Source organism: Primulina eburnea, unplaced genomic scaffold (assembly GCF_022965805.1).
Source record: "Primulina eburnea isolate SZY01 unplaced genomic scaffold, ASM2296580v1 ctg739_ERROPOS11973397, whole genome shotgun sequence".
Taxonomy (NCBI): Eukaryota; Viridiplantae; Streptophyta; class Magnoliopsida; order Lamiales; family Gesneriaceae; genus Primulina; species Primulina eburnea.
Genome location: NW_027331510.1, coordinates 2,279,759 through 2,294,415, shown reverse-complemented (window position 1 = coordinate 2,294,415; position 14,657 = coordinate 2,279,759). Strand labels below are relative to the sequence as shown.

At 34.7% G+C, this 14,657-nt stretch overlaps 2 protein-coding genes, 1 non-coding gene and 1 pseudogene across 4 annotated transcripts; 2 read left to right on the top strand and 2 right to left on the bottom strand.

Moving 5' to 3' along the window:
- The first annotated feature begins 1,921 nt into the window (after positions 1–1,921).
- LOC140821848 (uncharacterized) lies at positions 1,922–3,252 on the top strand. Its single transcript, XM_073182489.1, has 2 exons — positions 1,922–2,073; positions 2,287–3,252. Exons 1-2 carry the CDS (start codon positions 1,956–1,958, stop codon positions 2,994–2,996), a joined length of 828 nt encoding a protein of 275 aa, XP_073038590.1. The 5' UTR covers positions 1,922–1,955; the 3' UTR covers positions 2,997–3,252.
- An 801-nt stretch (positions 3,253–4,053) lies between these two features.
- Positions 4,054–4,125, bottom strand: TRNAQ-UUG (transfer RNA glutamine (anticodon UUG)). Its single transcript has one exon. It is a non-coding gene; the product is annotated as a tRNA-Gln (tRNA).
- Positions 4,126–4,265: 140 nt separating this feature from the next.
- On the top strand, positions 4,266–7,187 carry LOC140821849 (EID1-like F-box protein 2; annotated as a pseudogene).
- Positions 7,188–7,378: 191 nt separating this feature from the next.
- Positions 7,379–12,597, bottom strand: LOC140821846 (chaperone protein ClpB3, chloroplastic-like). 2 transcript variants are annotated; one of them, XM_073182487.1, is made up of 10 exons: positions 12,195–12,597; positions 11,885–12,106; positions 11,424–11,661; positions 10,920–11,115; positions 10,532–10,586; positions 10,294–10,444; positions 9,782–10,090; positions 9,229–9,494; positions 8,106–9,032; positions 7,379–7,840 (listed from the first exon to the last, which is right to left on the bottom strand). In XM_073182487.1, exons 1-10 carry the CDS (start codon positions 12,435–12,437, stop codon positions 7,514–7,516), a joined length of 2,934 nt encoding a protein of 977 aa, XP_073038588.1. In that variant the 5' UTR covers positions 12,438–12,597; the 3' UTR covers positions 7,379–7,513. The 2 variants fall into 2 exon arrangements, with proteins under 2 accessions (XP_073038588.1, XP_073038589.1); XM_073182488.1 differs by having other exon boundaries at positions 11,885–12,103.
- Positions 12,598–14,657: the final 2,060 nt, after the last annotated feature.

Sequence of the window (14,657 nt, the reverse complement as noted above, 5' to 3'; positions counted from 1 at the left end):
ATCTTTAATTTTAAAAACGAATCAAGTTGAAGTATGTGTGAGTATTTGTGAGTATTTTGTCCTTGTTATTTAGCATGATAAATAATTAAAGTGAACCAAAAAAAAGATAATTTATAAATTTTGTTTTGAACTTATTATATTATATTAAAATATTGACTACAAAATGTTAGCAGTTAACATGTCAACTTCAATTTATTTAATAATAATAATAATAATAATTTTATAAATTATTATTATTAATATTATTATCGAGTAAATGGTGCGTCCATTTCAGGTCCTAATCGGTTCACTCTCCGCCGTTAGATCATAGATGGTCCACGCTAGAACCCGTCTCAAGTATGTGGCGTGGGGACCAAGAAGAAAATTTTTTCATTTTGCCGTATGTCAACCGGCCACCAGTTTAGTTTTTACATAAATAGAAATAATGATGTTTTCAATATAAGAATCGAGAATGTTATTTACATTCTTAAAAAAATATTAATATTAATATTTCATCTTATAAAGTTAATTATTATGAAACAAAATTATTCTTATAATATATTTCCTTATATTATAGAATTTTGATTTACCTTTAAAGAAAGGCAAAAACTTGTGTGAGACGGTCTCACGGGTCAAATTTTGTGAGACGGATCTTTATTTGGGTAATCTATGAAATAGTATTGCTTTTTATGCTAAGAGTACTACTTTTTATGGTGAATATGGGTAGGGTTGACCCGTCTCACAGATTGAGATCCGTGAGACGGTCTCACATGAGACCTACTCTTAAAGAAAATAACACTTGTTGTTAATTAACTACAAAATGAGTGAGTCTCATGTGAGACCGTCTCACGGATCATAATCTGTGAGACGGGTCAACCCTACCCATATTCACAATAAAAAATAATACTCTTAGTATAAAAAGTGATACTTTTTCATGGGTGACCCAAATAAGAGATCCGTCTCACAAATAATACCCGTGAGACCGTCTCACACAAGTTTTTGCCCTACAAAATTTTAATATTTTAGAAAGTTTGGCACATATTTTATCGTTTATAAATAAAATATAAAATAATAAAAACATTTTATTTTGATATGATTTATATATTAAACAAAATTTAGTATGATTTTTGAGTATTTAAATATGTATAACATATATTAATATAAGTGATACATTTTTTCTGTAATAAAAGTCAGTACAAAACATTGAAAATATGATACTAAGTATATAACATTCGACTGCCAAATGTTTCAGATCGGGTATTAATACATGATTTTTTTGTACTCAAACATGTATAATAAATACTTATATCACTGAAACGATTGTGTTTCAGATGAAAATTGATACAAAATATTAAAAATGTGATACTAATATATGATATTCGAGTACTCAAAGAAGTGTATCTAAGTGTTGATATTATTATAGTTGTTCCAAGTTTATACTCAATTTTTTATTTTTTTTTATCAGATTTAAAACAATAAGTATTCAAATATAATATATTAGTATCAAACTTTCAATGTTTGTGAAAATTTTTTGTGTAAATAAGATATTGCAAAAAAAAAAAAAAAATTGTCCGACACTTCTGATATGTTTAGATTTAGCCAGGGATATAAAAGCAGTTCTTCCCATTTTGTTCGTAAGCTTTATTTTCCAAATGATTTTTTTAAAATCTGAAAAGCAAATATATTTATATATTTAGGACGAAAGAAAGTAAGGGAAAAAAAAAACAAAGATACCACAAACCAGTGCTGTTTGATGAGAAATTGTTGATGTATATATATTATATATATATATATATATATATATATATATCCAAAGTCTGTTCCCATGAGTGAAACTCAAGTGTAAAAATTGACCTCTCCGAGTGTCGAAGCGGTAACAGTCCCTCTCGCAAGTTGCTTACAAGCCAAATTGCGTGGGTCTATAAATAACCATGCATTTCTCTTGAAGTTTAATATTATTACCTTTTTCTCTGACAATGGAAGCTCGCTTTCTATCCGCAAAGTCCTTCACAAAAACCTTCCATGTTCTTCCTCCAATCAAGCACACGAAGCATATCCCAATTCAATTTCAGCCTAAAAGACTTTCCGTATCATGTAAGTTATACTGAGTGTGCGTTTTTTTTTCTTCATTTATGGACAATTATCTTTTTTTTATAAGGGTTTTCGATCGGGAATAGTCGTGATTAATCTTATATGTAAGTTTTCCTCGACGTGTTTGACTAAATTCTCAGGTTTAATATGTAGATTTCAGGCATTTTACAGCACATATATCATCTAATGAAGCTTGGAATTGTTATCTGACCACAGGTTCCCAATCACTTCAAGAACAAGATGGGCATCTTCTTAACTCCGATTGGCGTGCATTCAGAGCAAGATTAGTTGCCACCGAACGAATCTCACCACCCAAGAACCCTGCTGTAATGGCGGACCAGCTTCTTCCAATCAAAGAAGCTAAATGGGCGCACCCGATTCATGAAGCAGAGAAGGGCTGTTTACTGATAGCCACAGAGAAGCTTGATACAAACCACATATACAGAAGAACTGTAATCTTACTCCTCTCTTCAGGGCCGACGGAACTAACGGGCCTTATACTCAACAGGCCGTCATTCATGTCCATCAGGGGGATGGACTCATGGGCTCGAAAATTTCCGGGACCACTATTGGATGGACCTTTGTTCTTTGGTGGCCCATATGAAGAAGGCCTGTTCTTGGTGAATGTTGATCGAGAAAGCAATAGGCCCAACAAGAGTGGTGTTTTCGATGAGGTGGTGGAAGGGCTGTGTTATGGGACTAGGGAAAGTGTCGGGTGTGCAGTTAGGGAATTGGGTGAAACTCAGGATTTCAGGTTTTTTGATGGGTATTGTTATTGGGAGAGGGAAGAGTTGAGGGACGAGATTAAGGATGGGAATTGGGTCTTGTCGGCTTGTAGCCCAAGTTTAATTGGGCCGAACTGTTTGGGAGGTGTTGGGCTTTGGGAGGAAGTCAGTGAGCTCATGAGCCATCGGAAGGTTTGCTGATTTTTACTTTTTGGGCCTTCAAAATACTTGTATATATGTACAGTTTGTTTAGGTAAGTTTAAGGTATGAATTTGGGCTTGAATTTTGGTGGGCCGAGTAATTGATATGCGGTGCCCATCTTTGGCAAATGTATGGGCCTTTTGGTTTGATGTATGTGACATTTTCTTTTTGTTTTCAAGAAGAGAATAAAATGTACTCTAACTTGAGTTTTGAGAAATCGTTTGCTCCTCAGATAAACTGATTAGTTGATGATACACATACTTATTTTTTGTAAATTCCATCGACGTAATTATTTTGTGGAAGAGTCAATAATTTAAAAATGAACCGAACTTTTTAATATCGAACTAATGTATTTTTTTCTCAACAATTCAAAATGATAAAATTTACATATAAAACGAACTAACTGAACCGACTCAGATATAACCAAATTTAGCGAACATTTTGTTATTAAAAACTATTTGTTTTTATCATACTTATCATCTAATAAAATTTTATTAGAATTTGGTAATATTTATGTCTTTTTAAACTTTGAGAGAACATTTGATAATATCATATTTGGTATTTTTATTAAAAATAAAAGTTTAGTATGTTCGGTTTATTTTTATTCTAAAAACCATGATCGATATCGAAACCGAATTTTTAAAAAATAAATCTGAGAGAACATTTGATAATATCATATCTGGGTTTTTATTAAAAATAAAAGTTCGTATATTCGGTTTAACCAAATTTTTATTCTAAAAATCATGATCGATATCGGAACCGAATTTTTAAAAAACAAATCTGAATTCTCCAACCGATAGACCAAATTTTCAAAAATTATCAGTTATTTCGATTGAATCGATATTTTGCTAACTCCTCTTACCAGATTTTCTTCCGCTGGGCAATCGAAATTGAGTGGTTGTATATTATTTTTTATATTTATAATAATAAACTTAGAATACAGTAGTCGTCTTAAGATGCTGACGCAGAAAAAGAATAACAAAGAATTTGAAAGGGGAATAAAATAAAATAAAATAAAATAAAATATTAGAAAACTGAAAGCACATATAAAAAAAAGAGGTCCTACCGGGAGTCGAACCCAGGTCGCTGGATTCAAAGTCCAGAGTGCTAACCACTACACCATAGAACCCTGTAATGCTTAGTTATTGCATCTGCCTTTACAAACTCAAACCCAGGTCGCTGGATTCAAAGTCCAGAGTGTAATCGCTGGATTCATTATTTTTTAAAATTTTTTGCATCTGCCTTCACAAAGTTGCTGTAAGGAAAAAAAATGATTACTGACAAACTTGAGGTATTAAATTATGATCCTAATTATTATTGTGAAGTGTCTCAATTTATTCTCATTACTCCCTTAACTTGGTTGAACTCATATTTTGAAGATCACTTGTTCAAATCACTATCTTGTTTTTGGATTTCATATTGAATATAATCATTTCGGCCACCAAATTTTGACGTGCACCCCTACACAGAATGCAACAGCAAATTCCACACCAATAGAAAGATTAACGATTAAAAACTTCAAGTTAATAACACCAAATAATCGATTCCTATTAAATTCTATGTTGGAGATATTATGCTTTAGCCAAAAATCTGTCTCATTACAAGTTTCGAGGTCAATATTGATTTAAGTTTTGTGGGCAGAAGCGGATATATAGAATCTCCAGCACAACTGGCATGTATTCAGGTGATTCTCTCAATTTTGAGAGCATCAAGTGTGTAGTCCCAAAGAACCAATCTTGATTTCTTATTCACGAGTCTTGCGTTTTTGCTTGTAATTTGTAGTTGATTTCTGAATGTGCCCTGTGATTGAGCTCTGGTTTTTTTATTTCTGTTTTTATCTACTCCAGTTATTACTTTTTTTTTTTAATTTAAAAAATATAAATGAGAAGCTCTTTCAAGTCTCTTTGCCTGCAACTCAGTGCCGTTTTTAGTAAAATTTTGGGTTTCGGTGCTGAAGCAGCTTAGATCTGTCACAATGGAGTCATATTCAATCTTCTGCTGCAACCTTTAAGTATCGAGTCTTGGGTCAGTTGTTTATTTTTGAAAAATAAAATATTGAGAAAATTGTGGACCACAGTAGCAAGAGATTAGAAGACTGATGTGCTGGGAATATTCCACCATATCTAAAGGTGGGTACATGAGTTTTTGTGTTTCTTTTGCCTATTTGGTATGTAGAATTGGGGATAAACGTGTAAACTAAATGCAAAACAAGGTTTAATTATCATAACTTCGAAGTTTGATCGGTGAGATGTTGCTAACGTGTTTTGGGAACTTCTTGTGTGAAATTACTAGATCTTGTTAATCTGATTGCCCGTGCTTCTTTTGCAAATAATAAAGTGCAGTTGAAGCTTCATTGATTCATCTAAATGCTTCTAACTAGTAACATTCAAACTAGCAAATGGTTGTTTTGAGAACTACGTAGATGGGATCTATATTGCTTCCATGTTTTTGAACTTGTCCTTTTCATGCCAGGGATCAAGCTGGATATACAAAAGTTTTGCTTCAATGCTTCATATTGATTTCCATTTAGTTTGCAATACTATGTTGAGTTAGAAATCTTAATGCTTGGTAAAGGTTTGTTGTGGTTAAACTATTGTACTTCATTCTCTCACCCCAACCCCATCACCACCCACTGCATTCTGGGTTGTTAGTTTGAAATTGGGATTATACTAGGTTTTATTGTTTTTAGCTCATCATATAAAAGTTACGGTTTTTATGGAGTGCAACCACAGGAGTCAATTCCTCTTGCCTAGTTGATGATACAGTTTTCATTGCATTTTGAAGATCTTAGAATAGAGATAATTGTCCTCGCCTCCAGTGATATTACTAATGATTCTCACAAAACAATATCGCTGTATACACTCAGCGAGTTGTGTTTGTACCAAGAGGCACCTTACTGAGGAAATGATTTTCTTGGTTTTTGATAATTTGCACTGGAATCCTAAATTGATTGCAACTCTTTCTTGTGCATCCAAATGGTTTGATGATCTTGCCCAACGAATCCTCTGGAAGGCTTTCTGCAAAACAAGAGCTCATAAAAGGATGATTGATTTGCAGTCTGGTGGTAGTCATAATGTAGAGCTGCTAACATTCTGTTCTGGCTGTAGCCTAGATGGGTTGTTCAGTAGTATTGAAGTTCCAGGACATTTTCTTTGCCAAACAAGATTCTCTAGAACATCAGGGAAGAGCTTTCTATTACCACAACATAGAACCGATGTTTTATACATGTCTGATCCTTGCGAGCATTTGGATCAAGGAGATGAAGGGGATGTTGGATTTTTCCGGGGGATATTTTAATCCTTTGCAACATCAAAGGTCAGGAAACTACTGATAAGTAAGAGAGCTTCTTTGCACTCAAAGGAGGTATGTCCATATTGTAAGGCCAAGTTATGGAACATGCTGCAAGCAGAGATGATAACGTCAAGTGTGAGCTGCCGGCTTGGTGCATATGAAGATTCTATCGAGTTGTGTGTTTGCTTGAACGGACATGTACTCGGGATATGTACACTCTTGCCCTTCACTGATACAGATGAACCATCAGAGGAGTGATAATATGGTACATGTGCTGGTATTTATCAATTAAAAATTCCATTTTTCTTGTGTGTGAATACGCAGTAATACATTAAGTTGTTTGACACATTGTTTAGGATTTAATACGTACGAGACCTAACTTGAAATACTAGTTTATTAGCTCTTTATTCTTACTTGTAGGGCCAAACATTGCCATGTAAAACTCATCTAGATTATCTATCGAAACGCATCATATCTATAAGATGCACATCACATCTTGCTCTTAGGCTCTAAAAGACCCCAATAAAGTTGAAGCTAGTTTACCATTCTACAATTTTGTATGGTTTCATGATAAAGCGTTATGGCAATGCGAGCATTTTTCTGCTTTCATTTTACAGGTCTCCCTCACATGTTCAACTGCGAAAACATTTGACAACGCTGGATCGAGGAAGCTCGGGTGCACTTCCATATCAGCTGTAACTGTAATATGAAGTAGATATGTAAATTTATTTCACGTGAGAGTTCCATTTCATTCTCAAGTCCGTACTGTATACTCATTTCCCCTTGATTCTTTGGTCTTCGCCACTATTTCGATAAATCTGCTCGCACATTAGAATAAAAGATGTATTGAATTTGGTGGGAATCCGTGAAATCCGTAACGTTTGTTACATGCACTCAGCTTTTATTATTAGGTATCAAAATTGCATCGTCAGAATATTTGTGTTTCTTCGTTCCTCGATGTCCAAATGAGAGGAAAAAAACCCCTCACGCCACGACAACATTTCAACTTCAATCATATTGTCGTGCTACAGGACACCTCAACCATTTCTCACTCACGCACACAGAACACGTTCGACCAGATTCAATAGATATGATGTAAGTTTACGCATTGCCGCAAGAGGGTTGTATAATTGATATGTATCTGTAAAAAAATTACACCTCAAAATGAGGGAATGCGATGCAGTTCTCGCAGCATATGTTAAAGGTGAATATATACAAGTATGACCTCACATTGTCTTTGAGAAAGCCTCACGGTTTTGAGGAGATGCATCGGAACCTGATTCCAACCTTCTGAAAACAAGTTTTTGCTGTGGTAACTGACCATTGCCAAAAGCTGTGACTTCGGTATCGACGAGAATAGAGTCCTCTTCTTTAAATTCTGACCTCAAGATACCCTTGGCAAGCTCGTTTTCGACATATTGTTGGATAACCCGTTTAACTGGCCTTGCTCCATAGTTTGGATCGTATCCAAGACTTCCTAAGAGTTCAACTGCTGCATCACTCACCTGGATTTTTATCTTCCTATCTGCTACCCTCTTTTGTACTCGTTCCAACTGCCAAGCCACATCAAAGAATTAGACCAGATTCCATCTAAACAAAACATGTCAGATGAACAGTCCCCTTCAACAAGACAAACATGTAAGATAGATCAGCGGTTCCGATATATAGGATTAAATAACTGAAATCCCTCATTTTTTGAACATGCATCAAAAGTCAAAAGTTTCTCACGTTCGTGGACCACCTTGCAATATAGCTGTATATGATATGAAGAGACAAGATGTCTCAGGTGTTTGGTAAATCAGAAAAAGAAATACTCACCTGTAATCTAACAATACTGCCAATCTGGTTTCGATCAAGAGGCTGGAATACTATGTATTCGTCCACTCGATTCATGAACTCAGGGCGGAAAATTGATCTTGCAGCCTCCATTACCCTTTGCTTTATGGTTTCATAAGCCAACTCCTTAGGCAAGTCACCGTCATCTGTGTGAAGAATGTACTGAGAACCCACATTTGATGTCATGATTATTACAGCGTTGGTGAAGCTTACAGTCCGTCCCTGCGAATCAGTAACTCTACCGTCATCCAGGATTTGCAGAAACACGTTAAACACATCGGAATGAGCCTTTTCAATCTCATCAAACAAAATAACCGCGTACGGCCTCCGGCGAACTGTCTCTGTTAACTGACCACCTTCTTCATATCCAACATATCCTGGAGGGGCTCCTATTAAACGTGAAACTGCATGCTTTTCCATGTACTCGCTCATATCAATTCTTACAAGAGCTTCTTCAGTGTTGAACATGTAGGAGGCAAGAGCCTTTGCAAGCTCTGTCTTTCCAACTCCTGTTGGACCCATGAACATAAAGCTAGCAATTGGACGGTGAGGATCTGAAAGGCCCGCCCTTGATCTCTGTATAGCTTCTGCCACCGATTTCACAGCAGGATCTTGACCAACAACGCGTTTATGTAGCTCTTCCTCCAAATACAACAGCTTCTCTCTGTCTGATTGTTGTAGTTTAGAAACAGGAATTCCAGTCCATTTACTAACAATCTGCGCAATATCGTCGCCTGTGACTTCTTCTCTGAGCATGGACTTCCCGGACCTCATATAATCATCTAGTTCCTTTTCCGCGGTTTCAAGCTGACGTTGCAGAGAATTTAGGCTACCATACTTCAATTCAGCTGCACGATTGAGATCATACTCTCGCTCAGCCTGTTGGATCTCCAGATTTACTCTGTCAATCTGCCAAACAAAGTTTACTTAATTATTTAATTGTTTGAATTCCTTCGAAACTTTTGATGACAAAAGATCGATCCACAAGGCCATCCAATCCAATGGACTCTAATACATGTGGGCACAGATCCGAACTATACATGTTGAAATGAGATCTATTTATAAGGAACTCCTGCTAAAATTGTGCCAAATATTAAGCACGTACCTCTTCCTTAATAGACTGGAGTCGTGTCATGACAGTTTTTTCATGTTCCCACTGCTCATTCAGTTCAGCTTGTCTCTGCTTCAAGAGAGACAACTCAGCCTCAAGGCGGTTTAACCTATCCTTGGATGCTTTGTCCGTATCATTTGTTAAAGATAACCTTTCCATTTCTAGTTTAAGAACAGCACGATTAATTTCATCAAGAGCTGTTGGCTTTGAAGTGATCTCCATTTTCAATTTGGCAGCTGCCTCATCAACCAGATCAATAGCTGCGCAATTCAAATAGGTAACAAAGAGTGACTTCTCATGCCGTATTTCAAGTCAAAAATTTTGCAGTAAGGGGAAACGTTTGGCATGTGGAACTTTTTGAAGAAATTTGTAGTCTTCTCATATTAAACCATCACTTTCGGAATAATTTTTTAAATGCATGGCATTGTTTCCATCATATTTAGAATTCTTACTTTGACAAGCCACAAAGTTTCAAAGGCGAGCAAAACTTTGTGCTTCCACCTTGAAAATATGTCCTGGTAATTGACTAGTGTAACAAATTTCTTACCTTTGTCAGGTAGGAAACGCCCACTGATATAACGATCTGATAAAATTGCAGCTTCAACAAGTGCGCTATCTGAAATCCGGACACCATGGTGCAGCTCATATCTTTCACGCAACCCACGAAGAATAGAGATCGTGTCTTCTACTGTGGGTTGATCAACATAAACTTGCTGGAATCTACGCTCTAGGGCTGGATCTTTCTCAATATATTTTCGATACTCGTCTAAAGTGGTTGCTCCAATGCATCGGAGCTCTCCACGGCCAAGCATGGGTTTTAGGAGGTTGCCCGCATCCATTGCACCATTTGTTGCACCTGAATGATGGTACAATATCAGTAGGGTGTAGGGTTTATGTTCATGCTAATAAACACATACGACAAAAAATGTCACTCTGTAGGAAAATGGGGAACAAGAGATCATTGATAGGAATATGATCAAAGAGCGAGTAAGACATTGCACAGAGTTCAGTTCAAAACAAGAAACAGTATGTGCCTTTTTAATCATTGAGAAAAACTACCTGCCCCAACTACCGTGTGAATTTCATCAATAAAAAGGACTATTTGGCCATCTGAATCAGTTACTTCCTTTAGCACGGCTTTCAGTCTATCTTCAAATTCTCCTCTGTACTTTGCACCAGCAATAAGAGCTCCCATGTCGAGAGATATTAACTGCATCAGAATTTGAAATCACGATCAACAGAAAAAGAGAGACTACTATATCTATGTATTTTTATGGACATTTCAACCATTACTCACCCTGCGATTCATTAAAGCCTCGGGGACATCACCCTGTACAATTCTCTGTGCAAGCCTGTGACCAATAATCTCATATAATCATGATATTGTTGAAGGTGGAATTTGGAAATGAACCAATAGAAGCTCATTGGATAATAGTTATCCTAACACGAATAAACAAAACTTGTGGAGTGCTATTCTCAGATTTGACTCGTATTCATTCAAACTGTATACTGCAAATATTTGCTATACTACTGGCTTGGCAGCATTGACAGTTTTTTGACAACGCTCAAATTAGAATGCTGAGTCAGTGGTTCAGTTGGATAATTAAGAAAAGCAGAATCTAAGATACACAAACTATATTAAGCTGGATGATGAAACAAGCACTTGAAAATGCCGCAGTGCTTACCCTTCAGAAATTGCAGTCTTCCCAACACCCGGTTCACCAATAAGAACAGGATTGTTTTTTGTTCTCCTTGAAAGAATCTGAATGCATCTACGTATTTCATCATCTCTTCCTATTACAGGGTCCAGCTTTCCTGCTTTTGCCATGGCAGTTAAATCTTTTCCATATTTTTCCAGTGCCTCATATTTCCCTTCAGGATCTGTACCAATATCATTTGATGCAAAATTTAGAATAGAAAACAACTGACATAATGATCCATTTGTGTGTATATATATGGACTTATTAATTTAAGTAGTTCTTATGCAAACAAATGGATTCAATTAAGTTCAAGCACAAACAATCTTGGCCTTAAAAGTATTTTTCTGGCCTTAAAAGTTTGCGGCTAAAATAACAAACGAAACACTCTTCCATCCTAGCTGGATTTCTCAAGCAAGTGTAAAGAAAAATCTCATGTAAGAAAGAAATCATACCACAGAAAAATTTATGAACACCTCAAACAGATACTACCTTGATCTATAACCGTCTGGCGTCCCCTTATGGACTGAATAGCATCTTTCAGAGCTTTCTGGGAGAGCTTAAAATCCTTAAATAGTTGCTTTCCAAACCTGTTATCTTGGCAGAAACCAAGAACTAAATGCTCAACTGAGACAAATGAATCGCCATACTCTTTCATGTGCTCTCTGGCTCGCTGAATAAGTCCTTCCAAATCCCTTCCCAACATGGATCCGGATGACTCTCCAAGAACCTGACATCCCATAGACCATACGCAGAAAATAAATCATCACTAACGTAAGTTCGTAAATTATAGTTAGCTAAAAATGCATAAAGTGAGCAGTTTTCATTACAAATAATGATTACTTTCACCCAAATCTCTAAACAAGTATAAGAAGACCAACAAGTCAATGAATGGACAACAATTTGCTTCCGAATTCCTAATTAGAACAACCATAATTGAACCATCAAATTACCTTAGGCTGGCGCTGAATGTACTTGTCCGTAGCTTCAAGAAGTCGCGTATTATCAACACCAGCCTTGGAGAATATCCGGCGAGCAAGGCCATTCTTCTGCTCCAACAGTGCCTTCATCAAATGCTCCGTCTCCACTATCTGATGTTTGTTCTCCTTCGCCACTTCCGGCGATGACACAATCGCTTGCCATGCCATTTCTGTAAATTCCGCCTGCGAGATCTGCTGCATTTTAAAAAAATCAAACCACCATAATAAGCTTAAAACCTCCACCAAATTCAAACAAAAACAAAATAATTCACAATCAACTCACTCTTCCAGAAGATGACTCACACCGCACGATAAAAGACCGTGACTTTCTCCGAAATTTATCAAAATTGCGAGTATAAGCAGCACTATTACCCTTCAACTTCAACGAATTAACGTTCTTCACCCCTCCAGGTTTCTCTAGGAAGTTGACGCACAACGGTTGCCGAGAAAACAAGGCTGTTTTAGCTGCATATTCCGACGGCCGAGCACAAACATTAGCGGCGGAGAACGACATCGCATCCGCCATTAAATACAGATTCGGGTTAATATTTAGCGCTGAATTTTTCCGGTGAAGATTTGCAGTTACGGATTGAAGTGGTGCTTCTGCGCAGGCAATGCCTTTAAGAAGAGGGACCGAGGAGTCTAGCAAATTCTAGGCGGTGTAATTGTGAGTGAAGCAAAATAGAGTTCCGGATGGAATTTGATAATATCACCTTGTGTGTATAGGTAACCAATGCTTTCCCCGAAACGTGGCGAGACATGGATGGCCAGTTTCCTGAATCCGGTCCAAGTCGTGGGACCTTGTCCAGCCCTATGTGTCTCTTCTGTCTCGTCTTCCTTCCGAATTAACCACTCTCCTAGCCCATAAACCTAATTTGACGATTGGAGTTACTATTTCATATCAAGTGGTTCACGATATACATGCTTTATTGCATCTTTTTATAATTGTGATTTTAATTATCTATATGCTCATATTTAAGTTGTATTATTGCATTTGTCGATTTTTGATAATTTTAGTCAGTTTTCATATAGAGTACTAATATTCACGTCAGTGTTATATGGATGATATATCAGTGTCACGTCATAAAAAAACTTGTAAAATTGTCGAAAAAATAAAGATAACGAACTTAAACTAAAAATTTACAGTTTAGAAAACGAATATCACAAAAAACGTATAAATAAGATCAAAATTAATTTCTCAAAACAAAACAAGTTGTAATGATAATAGAACTCACATATAGTGTGTTCAAAGACACTGTCTTTTTTCATTAGTAATTTACTAGTATGTTGTATGGAGTGCTATTATATATAATTAATTATTAAAATTGGTAAGTATAAAAATTGAATAATTATTAAATTATTGATATAATATAATTCATATATTTAATATTTAAATATTATTAAAAAATTATTATGCCAAAAATATTTATATCGTTTCAGATAACGTTTAAACGAATATAACAATTTTATGATGCTAGATTAATTTATTTATACTGCCCGAAAGAAACTATAATAATAATAAAAAATAGAAAAATATATTTAAAAAATTATATATTATTTATCCATTTTTTGTCATTTATTATCTGAATAAAATTTGATTATAATTTTTAAATATATTTGAGAACATGTTAAAAATATATTTTTATTGAAGTTGTAATTAAGTTACAATATGACGATGATAATAATAATAATATAGTAATCTATGAATATTCAATATATTAAAATTCATTACGACACTCTTTTAAAAATTTATAAAAAGTAATATTATAAAAAAAATTAATATAATAGAGATTAGTGATAGCTAAATATGTAAACGTAATCAAAAACTCAAAATTATAATCGAAATTAAATAAAATGATAAAATTAATATAGAACTTTACTCTGACTAAAATAATAAATTGATTACTCACAATTACAAACTTCTCATGTTCTCTTCTTACTATCCCATTTTCTCATGTTATATTATCATTATCTCAATATCCTAAAATCGAGAAAAAATTATAATTAAATTCAAATTTAAAAAACATATTAGATTACGCGGATTTCTCATTTTTTTATAAAAAAAATTGACATATATATTGATGATATAATAACTAACATTTGACCACGTCATTGTCGGGAATTGTTGGTTTCATTCGGATACAAGCACTTAAGTACTTGTTTGACACGTGGCAAGAGGACAACACGGACTCATTGAGTTCTCGAAGCTAGCAACTAGTGATGTTTGGTTTGAATAATTATTTTAAATTGTTTTTATTGTTTTAAAGAGAGAGAATTTTAAATATATGTTTAAAAATTAAAATTTTATGAATTTTTTTTATAAAATTATTTTTCAAGTATAAAATTTAAAGAATAATCGACACATATTTTTGGATATTTTTAAAATAAAAACAGATATCAATTAATAAATTACAAACAAGAAGTCAATAAGAAAAAGAAAACTATAATTTAAAAAAAACCTTTATGAAATAGTTGTTCAAACATACATTTATTTTTAAAACAATTTTTAAATAATTTATAAAAAATACTTTTATAAAAAATATTTTATGAATACTCTACCTATCATGTTTCGAAATTTAAAAAAAATAGTTGCAGCTAACTTCATTAAAATTTTAAAATATCATATTCCTATCAATTTAATGCATCTACTTACGTCCACATTATTCATGAGTTAATCTAAGCTATATCAGAGTTTTTCTCTCTCAACTTCAAAGCAAAAATTTGTGCGAGACGGTCTCACGAGTCG